The following is a 19242-nucleotide window of genomic DNA, read 5'->3' as shown; positions in this document are numbered from 1 at the left end:
TCTCTTTCTCTTTCTCGCTGTCTCTCTCTCTCTCTCTCTCTCTCCGTCTGTGTCTGTGCTCGTGTGTGCGTGCGTGCGTGTGTATGATCAATTAAAGTTATATCTTTCTGCCCCTGTGGTTAATAGCAATGTAAATGTGAGCAATAACAAGAAATTTGAAACAAAGACGCAGGGGTTTTAACTGATTAGGATCCGTATACTTCAGGCACAAAACAGGCAAGATATTAATCGGGAAAAAGATGGCGACTTTACACGGACAAAGAAAGGAAAATGTTATCTGAATAGATGACATTAACAAGTAAAAAATGTTGAGATAATTATCATACCTATCAGGTACAAATATATCTAAAGATAAGTATCCAAACGTGTTTATACCATACAGAAAGCAAAAGCATAATTATTTGTCTCTGCCACTGAATTTCAAATATCTCATAGGCTAATGAGCCTATTTTGGTGTAAAAAATGAGCGTTTATGGCATGGGGAGAGTGCTAGAAACGGAGTATTTAGAAACGAAGTATTTAGAAACGGAGTATTTAGAAACGAAGTATTTAGAAACGGAGTATTTAGAAACGAAGTATTTAGAAACGGAGTATTTTTTATTCAAATCCAGTTTCTTTGAATCGGCATCATCCTTTCTTTATCATTTGACCCGAGCGCCTTATCTGAGACCAATAAGTATCAAAACAAGGCCTGCTTTAGTGCATTAAGTGTATACCTCAGTGAGGATTAGAAAACAGGCTTCAATATCACAAAATACTGAAACGAAATCTCAATCTCAATCTCAATATACTGTAAGAGAATGCGTTTATATTAAGGTGTGAAAAACGACATAAGTTTAAATAATTTTTCATGTTATTTGGTTAAATGAGTAAAGATTTAGATTGAAATTTGACTTTAGTATTGGGTCCAGTTTGTTATCGCATCTTGTTACCGTACGGGTTGTTACTAGCAGGTACGCCAACCCGACCATCTACTTGATTAATAATCTGATAGCTTCTAAGTGAAATATAATGCGAAACAGAATAGTTTTACACCATACTCGTACATGTATACGCTGTATGTAAGTAAAAAAAAGTGTATGTCACATTTCTTGCAGCTGATGCGACTTTTAAAGGTAAATAACTGAAATGAAGATGTAAGGGAAAACGTGTTTAATATTTGGCATAATAAATAGACTACATTCCAAATTGGGTGCATATTCAGGATATATCAGGAAACGAGACTAAATACTCAATATTTCCTTTCTTTTCAATGTGAACTCACATCCGGTGACGTCGTTATTTTGTAGTATGTTTATGATGTCTTTTTCTGATTAAATACAAAAAGAATAAAGATTTTTACAATCTTTTTCAACAAATAAACAAATAAAGTATCACGGTTTCATCTGATAATTTAAATAAAGCTAACTACTTGATTCAAATAAACCTGTATCACAATCATAGCTGAGGAAAGCCTTCTTAACTACACGACGCTTTGCCTTAAAATTGGACGCTGTATTGTTTTGTATTTCCTGTCAAAACAATCCAAAAAAGTGTCAAAAATTAACAATATAAAAAGTAAAAAAAGTCTTAACAAGGGCCATCATTTGTAATAATGTTGATATGGAGTTAGATATATAGATAGATTTGTTTCTATATAAAATGTATAAAACATGGCAACATTATTTATGACTAAAACATCAAGCATATAAGTAAAATAATCCATGTGAACTGAACCATTGAATGAGTAATGAAACCTTATCGAATGAGTTATGTAACCTAATAATGTGATAGCCATGAACACATGTATGCAGTCCACTAAATGAACGGTATTTGAGATCTGAGTTCAAAACTCAAGTTTGCCCTTGAATTTTAACCAAATTTTAAGTCGATCAAGGGCAATAATATGTATAAAGGATAATACGGTGTTATGTAACACAGTTGTAAGCTGGTCGTAATCACTGTGTGACGCATAAACTCCATTGAATGAATGGCGTTTGAGGTCTGAGTTCAAACCCGGCCTTATGGTTTTGTGGCGGTGAACAACTGTGTCAGGATTGAAGTACATTGAATGAACGGTATTGACATCTCAGTTAAAATACTAAGTTGCACAAAAACTTTATCCAAATTTGATCAAGGGCCATAATTTGTATTAAGGAAAACATGGAGTTGTGTAACCTAATCGTATAATAGTCGTTAACAATTGTGTTAGGTATGCAGTTATTGAATAAAGAGTATTGTAGTTATCAGTGAATATCACATCTTGCCCTAATACTTGAACCAGACACAACGTACCCTAAAACGTTCACTTAAGTTGCTGGACCATAATTTATATTTGGGGTGATATATAGTTATATAATCTGATTGTGTGATCATAAACAACTGTGTAAAGTATGAAGTGAATTGAACGAAGGAAATTGGAGTTATAACTGGAAATGCCAACTTGCCCTAAAACTTTAACCGGACGCCAACGCCGAAGCGATAAGTTTGGCCCTCCATTATTCTTCGAATAGTCGACTTAAAAACGAAATGATAAATAAACATAATTATGCTTTTCTTGAATACTACCAGTAAAGCAAGTCAAACTAAATTGTGTGCACACGTGCGGAGTGATATTGCTACATTACACATGTGTAAAACAGAACAATACGTGATTGTTACACGAAGCCAAGAACAAGGTATAGCATGTGATAAATATTGTGTTGTCTATTTTAGTGTACAATCAGGAATGGACATTTCCATTGCTACATGGATCGTGTGCATTTCCATTGCAGTCGTTAGTCGTATGCACATTGCACGACTTCTTTTCGAAATCGGAATCGTTCTCAAAATCACTTCTGATGTCTTTTATCTGAAACACATAACACAACAATATCGATAATTAAAATGTAAGATGAAAAAATAAAGGCATCTGATGTGTGAGTTTCGTGTGTGTCACTACATGATACTAGCAATTACAAAGATATTTATTATATGTAATTATATTATCATGTGATATGTTCTCTGGTATACCAAAACACAATTAAATAGTGTAGCTTTTAACGCTGAAAGTGTTCAAAAGAGCTTTAAGTTGAAAAATAGTTCGTGGTTGCGAGAAAAATAGTTCGTGGTTGGGTGATACTATGTTTGAATGAATATTGATGGACCTGCTTGTTATTGATGTTGGGTGGTGAAGATATTTTGAAGATGATTGTAACTTTCTTTAATAAATGGAATAGATGTATGGTGTTGAGACTGAGATAGTTTTTCAGCTATCTTTGCCCACTAAAGGTGGCTGATACATGGTCTAGTAATTACACACTTGACTGCCAAGCCAGGGTCGCTGGTTCGATTCCTCGCCGCACCATGAAGACGAAATGCTAATCGTCTTCCGACAGGGACGTTAAATGGGGGGGGGGGGGGTCTCGTTTGACAGTGCAATCTTGTGCACGTACATGGTAGCTCTTTAAACAGGGGTACAATCTGTCTGTCCTATATGCTCCAAAAAACAAATATGACTAACAATTTTATCGATGCACACGCCGAAAGGGCCTTACCCGAGTGCGAGTATAAATGACCACCACGACCACTACCACATAAAGGTGGCTAGATTCCCCTTTACACTGGTTGAAAGAACTACCTCGATTTTGGCGTCTGCAAGGTATTCTCTTTTTAAACACCAAGTTTTAAGGCCCTTGACAGAATAAAGTAACAAAAGTAAAACAAAATCATTAGTCATACATACCTCCCCATTCGCTTCCAAAGTCTTGAACGCGATTTTTCCAATACTATAGCTCCAAAATAGATGTAAAACCATAAGGGTGTACAATAGTACATTACAGACGAAATATACAGGAAAATATTGTTCAAGTTGACCTTCACGGAAATTCCCGAAAGTTGTAGCATGTAAAACCCTGAAACAATAAAATAAAATTAATAACCAACACTGAAAATTTTAAAGAATACAATACTTTCATTTGTAAAATGGTGTTCCTTTTAAATAGCTGTAATAATATCTGACGTTTGTGTTTGTTCTGGAATAAATTAAACTCGTGAAAAAAGTGTAACTTAATGACTTTTAACTCCGATTTAGGCATATAATAAATAGAAGAAAAAAATGTTTGTTTCAGTGTAAGATCGCAATATATATTTCACCTCTAGACCATCGAAAGTGCGCCACTCGTGAAATATAACTTTTGGTACTCACTCGGTAAAATGCATTACGATCCTACACTGTAACAATCAATTATCATCGATATCTTGCCATTAAAACTAGATGTTTCAATGAGTATTTCTTGTAATATAGTTTACGCTATATGACAATTCAAACACGTACCAGAACGGGAAATAAACCAGCCGAGTTGATATCCACACAACCAGGAAAGTGACAAAACAAACAGTCTTGGCAGAATCCCATTTCAAATAATCTGTTGCCTTACTCAGCTGAAAAAATAACAGCATAACGTTGAGCAAATATCATCGGTCAAAACAATTCTTAAATAAAAGATAATGTTTTTCATCTTGGCAACATTAAAGCTACTCTCTCAAAGATTGACCGTTTTGAAAACATTTTTTGTCGATCTGTGAGAGTACGGCTTTAAACACGAGTACGTCGGTTAATGCCAGAAGCAAGTAACTTACGGACATTGAAATATAGACGGTTTTAACATCTTCTGACATTCACCCCACGAATTATAGTTCAGCTCTAAATGAAACAAGTACTGTTAGTACCGATCTACACTTATACTTAAAACATAGTGGATATCGCTACTTTCAATTCTAATTGATGTTAAAAAAGTATATCAGGAACTAAAAGTACCGTATCTAGAAGCAATACAGGCGTGTTTTTTTTTATAATTTCATTCTTAAGTAATCAATCTGGATAAAGGATCAGGCAGGAACATACGATACACAAAACGTAAATAGCAGCCTCGTTAGATTTACGCTGTTCATTGACAAAAGTGGTAAAAGCAACACTGTAAATGCCACCAAGCGTCGGTTTACGAGTTTACACTATTTCTAAACTTTGTCTTAACTGGCAACAAAATCTCATACTTACCGCGAGCCAAGGATCAGCAGCATCGTGGACAAACAGAACTAACGACCCAGTTCGCACGAAGTTAATTTGCCACGAGAAGTAAATGAGGAACATTGTAGCAATATGATGAATTATCATCTCCATAAAGTCCTGCAAAGAATGAAAATATTAGTATTAGAAGTGGATACATATGTATGGAAATGGCAATGACAATCATTTATTCGCTATAAGGCCACTGGCCATTTCAATATACACAGATACATTATCGTCAAATACACTATTGGATGTAAATACATGTGTGTGCCAGCCACAACAATATACACAGATACAAAATTGACGTTGACACTATTGGATGAATATATACATTGTATACAGATACACAATCGACATATACACTTTTGGATGTATATACATATGTGTACCAGCCATAACAATATACACAGATACACAATCGACATATACACTTTTGGATGTATATACATACTTTAACATAGTTTTGAACAATCAGGCCGATCGACGATCTTCGAGGTTATTAATAATAATATATTGTGAATCAATACAATAACCTGGTCTGCAAGCATACTAAGTTCTTCAGTAAAAACGTTTTTCTTTGTTTTACAACGATTGTCCCATAATACCTGAGGTGTTAATGTGATGACAATACGCTATACACGCGTCATATGTCATTTAGGGACATATCGTAGGGTACTATAAAAAGTCCCCGTAATTTAACAATAACTGGTTGTAAGACAAGTGACACAAAAATCCAAATAGTTTCGGTAACTTTAAATGCCTCTACCAATTAAGGAATTAACTAGTTCCCGAGTTGGTTTGTTTTTTTCCATATTTTTAGTAGAGGTCAATCCCAGAACGAGGATGTTCGTCCTACGGAAAGACCCACCATTGGCGTATAACGCCATTTGACCAGAAATCCATCTAAGTTCACGTTGTTTACAAATATGAAGGCAGAGGAATATGATTTATTTTATCATAATGTATTACCTTTTGTCTTTTTTAAAAAAGAGGAATTTTAGAGGCTCATTAAGTGAGATTCAGGGTCCGCCGCGTGTAGTGGTTACGACAAGGTAGAACTAAAAGGCCACGGCTATTACTTTAGCGAATATTATAACAGTTTACTACAACTTTTAAAAGATGTAGTTTGGTAATCGAATATTCGAATATTCGTTCGAAAGAATTACCAAATATTCGAATATCAATTTTGCCATTCGTTTACATCCCTAGTAAAAAGGACTTTTATTTTGTCAAAACAATAGATTGAACATTATACCTTAAACCTTATCACATGTCAATGTAGAGTTTAGAAACTTGAACTGAAGAACGATGATTTATAGGGAAAACAAATTGAAACAGACGGCTGTACCCCCTGTGGAGAAAGACTGCAAAAATACCTTCCTGTTTCATGTGCTAAGTTTCCTGATCATATCTACAAACCAGTCATGTATAAAATAGTTTCGTTAAACGACAAGGTCGTTCAATCTACAATGCGAATATTACCTTACGTCTGTGGTCAAAGCATAAGGTGAATATAAGTCCCCAGTAAAACCCAAGCTCCATCTGGTAATAATAGTAAAGTTCTGGAACAACGTGCTGAAAGATAAATAAAGTTTATACTAAGGTTATTGATCAGTGACTTGTATATGTGTTGTGCGAAAAAAATCGATAAGGTATTTTAAGAAGTACATTCTGTCTGCCATGAATTTATTTCGTAGTGTCACTTAAATAATATAATAGAAACACGATAAATATAGAACCTGATTAGAGAAACGAGAACCCTGAAAAGAGGAACGAGGACCTTCATTCGAGGAACGAGGATCTTGAATAGAGAGATGAGTACCTTGATCAGAGAAAGAAGGATATTGATTAGAGAAACGAGGATTATGAACAGAGGAACGAGGACCTTGATTAGAGAAACGATGACCTTGATAAGAGGAACGATGACCTTGATAAGAAGAACGAGGACCATGATAAGAGGAGCGAGGGCCCTGATAAGAGGAACGAGGACCATGATAAGAGGAACGATGACCCTGATTAGAGCAACGAGGACCTTCATTCGAGAAATGAGCACCTTAAAAAGAGGAAGGGGGACCTTGATTTGTGTAAGGAGGAACTTGATTAGAAGAACAAGGACCTTGATAAGAGGAACGAGAAACCTGGTAAGGGGAAGGAGGACATTGATCAGGGGAACGTTTTATTCATTAAGGAGAAAGGATCCTGGTAATAGGAACGGGGACCCTGATTAGAGAGAGAGGACCCTTATAAGAGGAATGAGAACCCTGATAAGAGGATCGAGGATCGTGACTAGAGACAGGGAGGCATTTGTTACAGAAAGGAGGACATTGATTAGAGAAAGAAGAGCAGTGATTAGAGAAAGGAGGACGTTCATTAGAGAAAGGAAGACCTTGAATCGAGAAAGGAGGACCTTGATTCGAGAAAGGAGAACCTTGATAAGAGAAAGGATGACATTAATTAGGGGAAGGACGATTCTGGTTAGAGGAACGACAACCCTGATTAGAGGAAAGATGACCCAAATTATAGGAACGAGGATCCCGAGGAATGAGGACCATCAATAGAAGAAGGAGGATCCTGGTGAGAGGAACGAGGACACTGATTAGAGGAATGGGGACACTGATAAGAAGAAGGAGGACCATCATTAGAGGAAGGAAGATCGTGGTAAGAGGAACGAGAAACCTGTTTAGAGGAAAGAGGACCCTGATTAGAGGAAAAAGGACCCTGATAGGAGGAAGGAGGACCACCATCAGAGGAAGGAGGATCATCATAATCGGAAGGCGGATCCTGGTTAGAGGAAGGCGGATCCTGGTTAGAGGAAGGAGGATCCTGGTTAGAGGAACGAGGAACCTGATTAGAGGAACGAGGACTCTTATTACAGAGACAAGTACCCTGATTAGAGGAAGGAGGACCCTGATTAGAGGAAGGAGGACCAGAACAAGAAGATGGGGACCCTGATTAGAGGGAAGAAGACCCTAATTAGAGGAAAGATGATACTGATTAGAGGAAAGATGACCATAATTAGAGAAATGGGGACCCTAATTAGAAGAATGAGGACCCTTATCAGAGGAAACAGGACCCTTATCAGAGGAAAAAGGACCCTTATCAGAGGAAAGAGGGCCATAGTTAGTGAAAGGAGGATCCTGGTTAGGGGATGGAGGATCCTGGTTAGAGGAACGAGGTTTAGAGCTGACAGGCATTGTGCACGAGAGACTTACAAGGTCACAAAGCATACATATTAAATAATCAGATTAAACCTAGTTTATCTTTGAATCTCTATTCAAAATATTTTAGGTTATCTTGCGAAAGTGATTAAACTAACGAAGCGGAAGTACCTGTTTAGGCCATCCAGGGAAAAAATTCCCAGTTTCCCATAGCCACGTTTTCTAAAAAACAAACAAATAAAAAGAATGGTTTATATATTTGTATAAAGGTTAGAACCGACGTTGAAACTTTTTATCGAAAACAGATGTTGACAAAGATAACTGATTTATATTTTTATTGGAAATCTAGCCACCTGATTTGTCAATAGTCTGGAGTAACATCAAACGACCGTAAAGCTCGGCAAACCTCATTTCCGCAAAACACCCTACGCTCGGGTCGGGATGAACCTATCTTACACTCTCGGCCATGGAAGATTCTTGTAATGAAGCCATAATTACCACATATATTTTGCGGTTTTAATGAAACAATGCATACCTACAAATGATCTTCTTTCTTGAGTAACCATATACCTAACAAGGCTGTTTTAACAGCTGAAGTAATTAACAATAAGGATAACTTACATCCCATAAAACCACTAATCCGTAAATGAAGGCGATGCTGTAGAAGATGAAGTGGGAACTGAAATAGAGGAAAACACGTACGGTATTAGACAACCAATTTATTGCTATTATGCCTTGTCACCCAATACAGTCGAACCCCGTTGGCTCGAACTCGTTTGGCTCGAATTCTTCGTTGGCTCGAACTGGAGATAAAAGACCGATTTCTTTATATACTGAAGGTCAGCATTTCTGCTTGGCTCGAATTATCCGAGGCTTGGGGTACTTTCGCCGGTCCCTGGGAGTTCGACCCAATCGGGTTCGACTGTTACAGTACATCAAAATAAGGGCATTATATACTACATTTAAACAAATCATGAAACACTAAATGAAAACATTAAATGATTTGAAAAGAATGTAAAAGCTATGAGCAAAGTGCGTTTACAACAATGTGCAAGTTTTAATACATTATGTTTTTGACCTGCCATTTTATCTCCCTGAAAATTTAAAACTTAAGTTTATTGACCAATTGCCAATTGTTACTTAAACAATTAGTTGATAATATTATGTTACGGAAAGCATAAGGTTGAACAATCGAATTGATTAATTGAACCCTCCTCCCCTGCTCGCGAAACAATCTCGGCATGTTGAAAAAACAATCGTGGCGACTAGTAAAAGTACTATTTGCCTACCAGCAATCAGCAAATTTCTTGATCATAGGTACTCTGTCTATCTTCTGACGGATACGGAACCATTTCTGTATGCTGTTCTCTGACATGTCTAATTGCTTTGAAAGACCCTGAAAAAGTGAACATTTTATGAGCAATAATGTGGAATGTTTATAAAGAAAATGATATATTTAGTTAAAGCTGCACTCTCACAGATTTACCGTTTTTACAACTTTTTCATTTTTTGTTTCTAGGAATGAGCAAAATTTTGCGTAAATATCTGCAAACCAGTGATAAAAAACTGCTAACAAAAGATCAGATCGCAGATTTTCATATTTCCGTTCCAAAATAAATGTTTTATGGCTAAAGCCTTTACTAACGGTTCAAGAAAAATGCATAAAACATCAATTTTTGTACTTAAATAAAAAAATCTGTAATCTAATGTTTTGGCAGCAGTCGTATATGACTGGTCTACATGAATTTTCGCATATATTGGCTCGTTCCAGGACAAAAAAAAAAAAAAAAAAAAAAAAAAAAACACTTGTAAAGACGGCAAATCTGTGAGAGTGCAGCTTTAACACGACGTCTAGTAAAATAGCAGGTCAAGTTACAATATCTGAGAGGCGAATGTTTAAAGCAGAGAAGTATATATTAGGGTTTATTATTCAAAACATCAAAACAGTCTGTTATTATGCACAAGATTCATGACTGGTACCTACTATACGCGTATACAATTATAGATTGACATACAAGATTAGAACGAAAACGCTGGTGGAATACGTCGATCCCTGGTTTAACATTCTGCGGCAAATAACATTGATACTATGTTTTCATGTGTCGTGTGATAATGATAAAAAGGCACATTTTTATTATCCAGATACAAGGTGTTACGTTTCTAAAGTGAATAGATTTGAGACATTTTACCTGCTTTCAAATAGAATAAATCAGGATGAATGTCACAAATATTCAATATAAAAGCGGACATCTAACATTCAAAACATCATCGTATTAAATGATCCTACTAGCATGAAGCGACATTACAAGTTCATCAATTAAAACATTTATGCAAGATTTTGCGTTAGAGGAGGCCTTAATTGTGGGGGTGGGGGCGTATGCGTAACCTCTTTTCTTGCGCCCCCCCCCGCCCCCCCCCCCCGCCCCTCAGAAACGATTTTTTAATTGGTTTAAAAAGTTGGCAGGGGGGTTAAGGGGTAATGTCCCAAGAAAATAATAACATATTTTAGTCCGAAAATGTGCATTTTGGGCGAAGTTGATTACTTTTGTTTCAGGGTGCGACCCCCTGGGTCCGCTGGTGTAAATGGAACTGTAGGCAAAGTGGTTCACCAAGAATATTTTCACAACTATGTCTTCCTCAATAATAATTTAAAGACAAAAGCTATGCACGGGTTTTCGATATTTAAAATGTTCGTACGAATGGATGTTCAAACATGTATTATAATTAAAGAAGATTGTGCAAGAGCATCCGTTGAACAAGACTTAAAACGTAATAGGCTGATACAGCAATTTGTCAAGTATCCTCTCCCAGGAGTAACAATGTCATCACATCAATACGCCATTGAATATAATCTAATATTCACTTGCAGAAAGTCATATTAACCGAGATGCGTCCTCGTCGTTGACTGTCTGGATCAATAAGAGACTGGATCATCTATAGGTCATACAATAAAAGCAGCTATTTGCTTAATGCACTAAAGGTGATAATGTGGAACGATCGCGTGTAGGGAATCTGACAGCTCTAAGCGGAAGTGAGAGCTGTAAACGTATCAAGTACCTTGAATGTCCACAAACACAACAGAACATGACAGTAATATGGCAAGTTGGAAATGATTTGGTGTATCCATGTTCAAAACATTGACCGTAAGGCCACGCCCCAAGCCCCGGGCACATTGTGTATGTTAAAGGGACTAGACACCAGATGATACAAATGCTTAGAGCAAAATCAAATTGACAACAACTTAAATAATACTGTTATCGTTGTGTACCACGCATTGAATCTAACAAATTGATATTTCATATCGATTACGACACATGTATCTTTCACAGTTTTTGCATACTTTTCCCCCTGTACAACCAACAATTCTCTTTACGATTAAAATTAATGACACGAAACTTTTTGCCACGGAAACACCTTATTTTTGACCTCTTAAAATATACGTGTCATTTTTACGGTGTATATGGGATAGTGTTTCAAGATACATTTCATACTTTTGTCTCTTTGCTGTAATTTCATTCTAGTTATAGATTATTCTATAACGACATTGCATTTGTAACTTGTACATATACGTCTGATTCATCTAATATATCACGAACATTTGATTGTATGTTTAAAGTAAACAGTTAAAGTTAAAAGCTGATGGATGGCTTAATTTGCTTGCCGGATTTGTTAATTATCGAACGCGGAGATCACCAGATTTAGTTTAAACGTTTTTATAATTACATACCAGATACATTGAAACGAAATTACAATGAAATCTGTGCTTAAAAGGTGTCAATTCGTGCCTATTTAATCGCGAATCAATACTACATTCATATTCTAAGTTTATGTGTACTGAACTCGATCAACTATGATCGCTCTGAACAGCAAACATCCACGACCAAGCCAACAATCGATACGTCGAATGCGCCAACACTAATTGTCCTATTCAAAGGTTTAAAACAAATATTAAGTATACATCATACATAATTGAACATTGTTGTTTACCTGTAGCACCCTGCTGTCCGGTTTAACTTTATGTTTGTATAGAGTTTCTAGGGCCGGGATTGTTGGCAGATTCAGCGGCCGTTTCCTCTTGATACCCAGATAATACCCCAGGGGATATATTACATATCTGAAAATGATACAACCCATGTACAAATGATATGGGCAGAGGAAATATATGGACAGGGAAAAAATAACACATCGGGAAATGTGCGAGTAGAAACTCCCAGGAGTCTGCACGATTCTCTGTCGATATGCACTTATTCCATAAAAGCATTCTTTATTGTGCACACCATCAACTGTTTTTAATGTTTGCACAAAGCGAGAGAAAATATTTGCAGAAAATTAAGCATGTAATTTAGAAAGGTTTTCTTAGTTTTTTTCGCCTTTAAACAATGTGTGTTTATTTATTTGATAATAGTATAAACAAACCATATATTGTTAATTTATGTAAATTCTTGACACAATGCAAATAGTATAATATTCTTGTTAATCAGTTTGAATCGTAAAATCATTGTTATAACCATTAACCAATCGCTTTTTTTCATAATATATCTTATCAAATATCTTTATTAAATATATAAAGTAACCCTGGGAGGAAAAGTGCACCCGAAGTGGGGCTCGAACACTAGACCCCCGGAACACTTGCACGGAGCTCTTACCAGCTGAGCTAACTGGGCGGCTGGTTCCTACCCACACACGTTCCTACCCCCACACACACACTACACTCCTCCCCCATTAACCTTTTATGCCGACAGAGGCACTCATACCATATACTACCGCCACCATTATAGTAAACCTAGAGGAAAAGTGCGTCCGGTGTGGGGCGCGAACCCACGGCCACCGGAACACTAACCAGCTGAGCTATCCGCGCGGCTGGTTCGTACGCTACATCTACCAGTATTCACAATATTGCTATTCGTGCACATTCTCTTTATTCCTTTGCCATACTAGAAATGTTATTGATATTGACTAACTTGCCATCATGATCACCTGCAGGAATATTGTGTTTACATGTACATATTCGTTTGACAAGATACCTTGTTGCATAATGCGAAATAAGCTCATGTTTTGTTCTGCTATTCTCCGTTCACGTGCTTAACATTTCGAAGCTACATAGCGTTTTTATTTTATTTTCTAGAGTTTTTTTTTATTTTACACAAGAGTTTTACCTTTTCCCACAATTCGGGTTATTCAAATAATATATTACAGCTTACTTGTCAAGGAAATATCGGAGCACCACTATGAATACCCCAAGAAGAATGGCCCCATGTAGATCCACACTCTTTGGAAAATACACGTCCGATCCTGGAGTATTCTCAAGGTCCTTCCAGCCATATTTTGTTCCATTTATCTTGGATCCAAACCACCAGCGTTCGTCCCAAAACAAATCGTAGGCGTCTGACAGGAACGACGCCATGATCAATATTGATGCACAGTGCTGTCGTGTTCACTGTTAGTGGTAGTTGTTCTGTAAGAATGAAATTGAAATAATGTTAATTGTTGGAGCTGGAAACATTTTCAGCCTTTATTCTCAGCTACACGTACAATTGCAATGTATTAAGCCAGAATTATCTATAAATTTATGGCAATTTGAACGTAATCTGGTTTATACTTCGTATTGATTTCTATTGCTGCATTGTTGATAAACGTAATAAAGATTTGGTTAAACCAACTGAGATATACCGTAAGTGCATTTTACGATATAGCTTCATTGCACAGTACGCTTGCGTTTTGTTCGTTCTCCCTTGTTTGTAATCTCGCTTTTGCAAAGAAAGTATTATTTTTAACATTGAAACATGTTTTATTTGTCATACTTATAAAAATGTCATTCCTGTTCATGACTTTATAGTCCGCCCGATTATTTTATTTGATAAAAGATTATCATAATACCAGATGTTTATATTAAAATCTGCTCTAGATATATCATAGTGCATAGAAGTACATGGGAAATGTTCAGAGCACCAACACCATGTTAGTGGTCAACATAAAATTTTGTCAAATGAGGAGGCAGTTTACTTCAGTTTAATACGTTAATTTCATTTTAATCGGGTTAAGCAGAAGTAAAAAAATAGTAGGTAGTTTTCACAACATGATGTAGAACTGTTAAAGGTTAAAGGTTATGAGTATGAACTTAACACAAAATAATTGGTAATGCGACACACACTGTAAGTTTGTGAGAACATACTAACAACCTTTAACCATTGCTAAAAGCCCAGTGAGTAACATAATACGTTAACATAAAATATCTACATCAAATGGTTCATATTGCCATTTCCTAAAACTGCGCCGGAAATTTACGATTAAATTTCACGAATACCCCTTAATGAACAAAAACCTATTCTTAATTTCGGAATGATACATATTTTCATCGCATCTTTGAATTAATAACCATATACCCACTGACTGATTCGGGCGGAGTGTTGGCTGCACCCCCCTCCTCCCCCCCCCCCCAAAAAAAAATAAATAAAATAAATAATAATAAATAAATAAAAAATAAATAATATTTAATAATAATAATAAAATAAATCGTCAATATTCACGTTTAATGTCAATATCGGAGAAAAATGTAATAAAATACGCTCAGAACGCACCGTTTCGGGCTATAAATTGTTAATATTATTGTGAGTATCACAAAATCACCCTGCCAAAATTTTAAGCATGTAAGTACCAGAACATGCTTAATGAACCTAAGGTTGACTGCACGTAGAAACTGATTTTTTTAACTACAAATACGGCTAATATAAGAAACGTACTCCAACACATTCCGTTTTATCGACACATTTTTTTAATTAAGCATGTTTCTGATAGTTTGTGCAAATGGTAAGTTTTCACTCCGAAAGTCTGATTTTCATTGCACCGTGTATTTCAACCTTATAAAAGAGGCATTTTTACAGACTCAAATTCAAACATTACAATAATTCTAAGCTTGATATTTCGCGAAATGGTACATAAGGGAATTACTGAGGTAAGAGGTTAAACATGCCCTTGCTTTATTGGAATGGTGAAATGCATATTATTTGTTTACCTTCTGATTTTGAAGTTTCTGGTGTTCCTTCTCTAACTTTCTTCCAATAATTGACGAGTCAACAGTTTTTGTTCAATTGCATAGCTAAAGCTTATAGCTTATATGCTTAAGGACTGATAAACCAAATCTTTTGTGATAATATTAATTTAATGAACAATTGTCTACTTTCAATTTGAACACAGGTAAACTTTATACAGGTAAATTGATCACTTGAGCGTAAATTTAAACCGTATAAAATGCATGAACATGTGTTTATAGCCTCAATTTGATCTTATCTTGTTTATTTGATTTAAGAAAAAACACAACTTTGACAAAGTTTCAAATACATTCGCTGTAAATCATTACAGCCTGGTGTGCACTGAACCATGTTATCGCTATAGCCTTCTTAAATCGATTTACATGAATGGACAGTAATTATCATAGTAAGAAACGAACATAGCGTCAGTCAAGTACATATTACTGTTAAAAACGGGGTACGATAAGTTTAAATCAAAGCTATATGAATCATATTCAGATTTGAAACATTACAAATGCACATACTAAATAATAAACATATGTATACGTATCGCATTATATATACACTTAGATGAATAAATGAAAGCATATGATGAAAACATAGCAAAGTAACTATCTTACCCAAAGTTGCAGAATCCTTTTCCAAATACATAAACCGCACTCGGTTACCTTAAACAGAGCCTGGTCTATACACTATCTAATTTTAACACCGGGTATATCACGTTTAGACCTTTAAGCTAAAAAAACCATGCAGCAATATACTCCACGATCGCAAGATTGTATAATTGCAGCAGGATATTAATTCAATATCATTTTTATTGTCTGTGCTATCACCTAGGCCTACTGTCACCAATGATCTTACAGGCCTATACAAAACGAAACAGATAATGACAATAGAAAAAATATCGGGCCATGCGCGTCATACCGAAACAAACTTAAATATCGTACGATTAAAGGGCGACTCACGACTTTGGTATCATTTTTCGGTTATATTATGGTAGTCAATGTCTTATCTCGGGGTAAAACTTTCAGTCGTTAAGGTGACACTCTTATTCAAAATAAATACATACACATGTATACAAAACATAATTTTTGAGTGATAAACTTACTAAATAATGCATTTAAGGAAAATATGAATTACTGATAGCAAGATTGTAACCGTGTATTTAATAGCTATAAACGCACAAATATTAAATGATTTTATTTTCTCATAAGGTAGAAATACCGTGTTTTCTGCACCTTTCTTCAAAATTATACTCGGTATCCTTCATTAAAATCGTTGTTTTCGACACTTATTGATTCTTTTTGGTATGTTGAAATTATTGAATTAATTTTGGTGAATCTTATTTGGGAGTGAGAGTGCATCTTTAAGTGTTATGCATACTTATGCCTCAACTTATTGGATATTTCTGGCATCCTTGATCGTGACCCGGTCATAAAATTATGGCATATGTGTCAATAGAAGAAGAAATAATCATTCCTCAAATGCTGGACTAAAAAAAAGATGTTGGTAAAAACGAACTATCACCCTTTAACAAAACTAAATACGATATGAGAACCCATAACATGTTGCTTTTATTAACATTAAAAAGTAGATTTGTTTGATCATTCATATGTTAAGTTTGTTTAATTCGTAACACGGACTTGTTTAAGACTAAACGACAAATAACTTTATTTACTCTCTTCGTCTTATTAAAATTTCAAGTAAATATTGATACATGCGCTAAATAAACATGGAATAAACAGTGAATGCACAATGCCCAGTGAATGCACAGGGGATGGACATGGAATGTACAGTGAATGTACAGGGGATGGACATGGAATGTACAGTGAATGCACAAAAGATGCACAGGGGATGCAAAGGAAATTCACAGGGAAGGCACAAGGAATTAACAGGGTAGACACAGGGTATGCAAAGGGTATGCATACTAAAGGCACAGGAAATACACAGTGAATGAACAGGGAATGCACATCGAAGGCCCGTCGAAAGCACGTGAAATGCACAGGGGATGCACAGGGAATACACATGGAGAAAGCACAGGGAATGAACAGAGAATACACAAAGATTCAACGGGATATGCACAGTGAATGCACTGGGAATGTACAGGGAAATACAAAAAGGGACTGCACAAGGAATGTACAGAGAATGAACACGGAATACAGAGGGAATGCACAGAGAATGAACAGAGAATGAACATGGTATGTACATTAAAGGAACAGGGTAAAGGGACTGCACGATGAATGCACAGAGAATGGACAGAAAATGAACACGGAATGCACAGGGAATGCACAGAGAATGAACACGGAATGAACAGGGAATGTACAGGGGATGGACATGGAATGTACAGTGAATGCGCAGGGGATGGACATGGAATGTACAGTGAATGTACAGAGAATGAATACGGAATGCACAGAGAATGAACAGAGAATGAACATGGAATGCACAGGGAATGTCAAATTAGCTTTACATATAATTAATTAGCATAACTCTTTTTTGCATCAAGCTATATTGTGTTCCCTTAAGGTACCAAATCTAAATATATATAGATAATAAATCAATAATATAAATGTTTTGAAGATATTTAACAAGAACATATATTTGTTCTCGATTTTGTAAATGTTTGTTTGACAATGATTTGTTATGTCTGCTGTCAGTATCATGTTGTGTCCAAAAAAATAACTCACACACCTTTACTGCTGTGAGCTCAATGCAGCTGCTTCATATGAAAATTATGTAATATTTAACGTGTTACTTCATCCACCGGTTATCGTAATGTATTAATGGACTGGGCAAGTCTTAGAACTAGTTAAATAAATTCTTACTTTCATAGCATTAAGCCAATAAACTGGATAATAGACAATAAAGAAAGACAAGAAAACTTACTAATAATTTCGAAGGTGCAATTTTACTTCCTAAAATGACCGTTTCGGGTATTACAGGAGACATGCTTTCGATTCCACTTCCGATTTATTAAAATTTACATTGTTTACTTGCATCGGCAAGGAGATCTCGGGTAATAAGCGGCATAAATGTGTAAAATTCAATTTAGTATCATTCCAAGTACAACATATTGTATTTTTAGTCGAACAGGAAATGCAAGTTCAGCCAGTATCATGTGGTGTCCGGTTAGCGCAGTGGTTAGCACACTCGCTTCTCACCAAGGCGACCCGGGTTCGATTCCCGGCCTGGGCGCATGTGAGTTTGATTAGTGGTCACCAAGCCGGACAAGTGGGTTTTCTCCGGGTACTCCGGTTTCCCCCACAACACAATACCACACTCTCGCGCAACATCGTGCCAACGAGAGTGATTAATATAAGTTGTAATAGCTTGTTTCACAATCGTTGTAAAATTAAATAAAGTTTAAATAAGTTCAGCCACATTTTCACGTATGCTTCATAATGCACCAGTCAATTGTAACCACGCCCCCAGGTCCGGGGAATAGCGTGGACTTTGACTTTCGGTCCAGCAAATCCCAGGTAAAATCCCCATCATGCGAGGACAAACTGCCGGTAAAATCCCCGCCAAATGCCCCAGCTACCCGGGGACATACTAGGTAAGGCCCATTTATTTTACAACGATTGTGAAAAACGGTATAACAACATTATATTGATAATTCTCGCTGGCCCGATGTTTAAGCAAGAGTTTGGTCTTGTGTTCTGGGGAAAACCGGAGTAACCAGAGAAAACCCACTTGTCCGGCTTAGTGACCACAAACAAAATTCAAATGCACTCAGGCCGGGAATGGACCCGTGAGGACTTTGTGAGAAGTGAGTGCGTTAACCACTAGTCACTACGCTATCCGGACAACTCTTAATCGTTTGGATAAAGTATGAAATTATTCCTCAGTTAAATATGCACTCTTACTCCCATAAAAGATGAGCCACAACTAATACACTAGTTTTAATTTACCGAAAAGGATGAATAAATATCGAAAACAATGGTTCTTATGAAGAATACCGTTTTTGATTTAAAAGAAAAGGGCAGAAAGTACGGTATTTCCTACCTGATGAGACGACAGTTGATTATGT

The 19242-nt window shown here is 36.2% G+C and overlaps 1 protein-coding gene across 2 annotated transcripts; it reads right to left on the bottom strand.

Moving 5' to 3' along the window:
- Nucleotides 1-1137: 1137 nt before the first annotated feature.
- Nucleotides 1138-16075, bottom strand: LOC128233796 (ceramide synthase 2-like). 2 transcript variants are annotated; one of them, XM_052947648.1, is made up of 11 exons: nucleotides 15836-16075; nucleotides 13389-13642; nucleotides 12175-12301; nucleotides 9477-9583; nucleotides 8809-8866; nucleotides 8359-8409; nucleotides 6512-6604; nucleotides 5018-5146; nucleotides 4295-4401; nucleotides 3704-3872; nucleotides 1138-2830 (listed from the first exon to the last, which is right to left on the bottom strand). In XM_052947648.1, exons 2-11 carry the CDS (start codon nucleotides 13589-13591, stop codon nucleotides 2702-2704), a joined length of 1173 nt encoding a protein of 390 aa, XP_052803608.1. In that variant the 5' UTR covers nucleotides 13592-13642; nucleotides 15836-16075; the 3' UTR covers nucleotides 1138-2701. The 2 variants fall into 2 exon arrangements, with proteins under 2 accessions (XP_052803608.1, XP_052803609.1); XM_052947649.1 differs by lacking the exon at nucleotides 15836-16075 and adding an exon at nucleotides 15200-15454.
- Nucleotides 16076-19242: the final 3167 nt, after the last annotated feature.

This window comes from Mya arenaria, chromosome 5, assembly GCF_026914265.1.
Source record: "Mya arenaria isolate MELC-2E11 chromosome 5, ASM2691426v1".
Classification (NCBI taxonomy): domain Eukaryota; kingdom Metazoa; phylum Mollusca; class Bivalvia; order Myida; family Myidae; genus Mya; species Mya arenaria.
Note: the sequence above shows the minus strand (reverse complement) of the source record. Positions and strands in the feature narration are given on the sequence as shown.

Excerpts from the sequence above, each read along its gene's own strand:
- LOC128233796 (XM_052947648.1), bottom strand. The coding sequence starts at position 13,591 with ATGGCGTCGTTCCTGTCAGACGCCTACGATTTGTTTTGGGACGAACGC. Across the intron at positions 8,867-9,476 it reads AAGAAATTTGCTGATTGCTG|TTCCCACTTCATCTTCTACA; the intron begins GTAGGCAAATAG and ends CCTCTATTTCAG. Across the intron at positions 8,410-8,808 it reads GATTAGTGGTTTTATGGGAT|AAAACGTGGCTATGGGAAAC; the intron begins GTAAGTTATCCT and ends TTTGTTTTTTAG.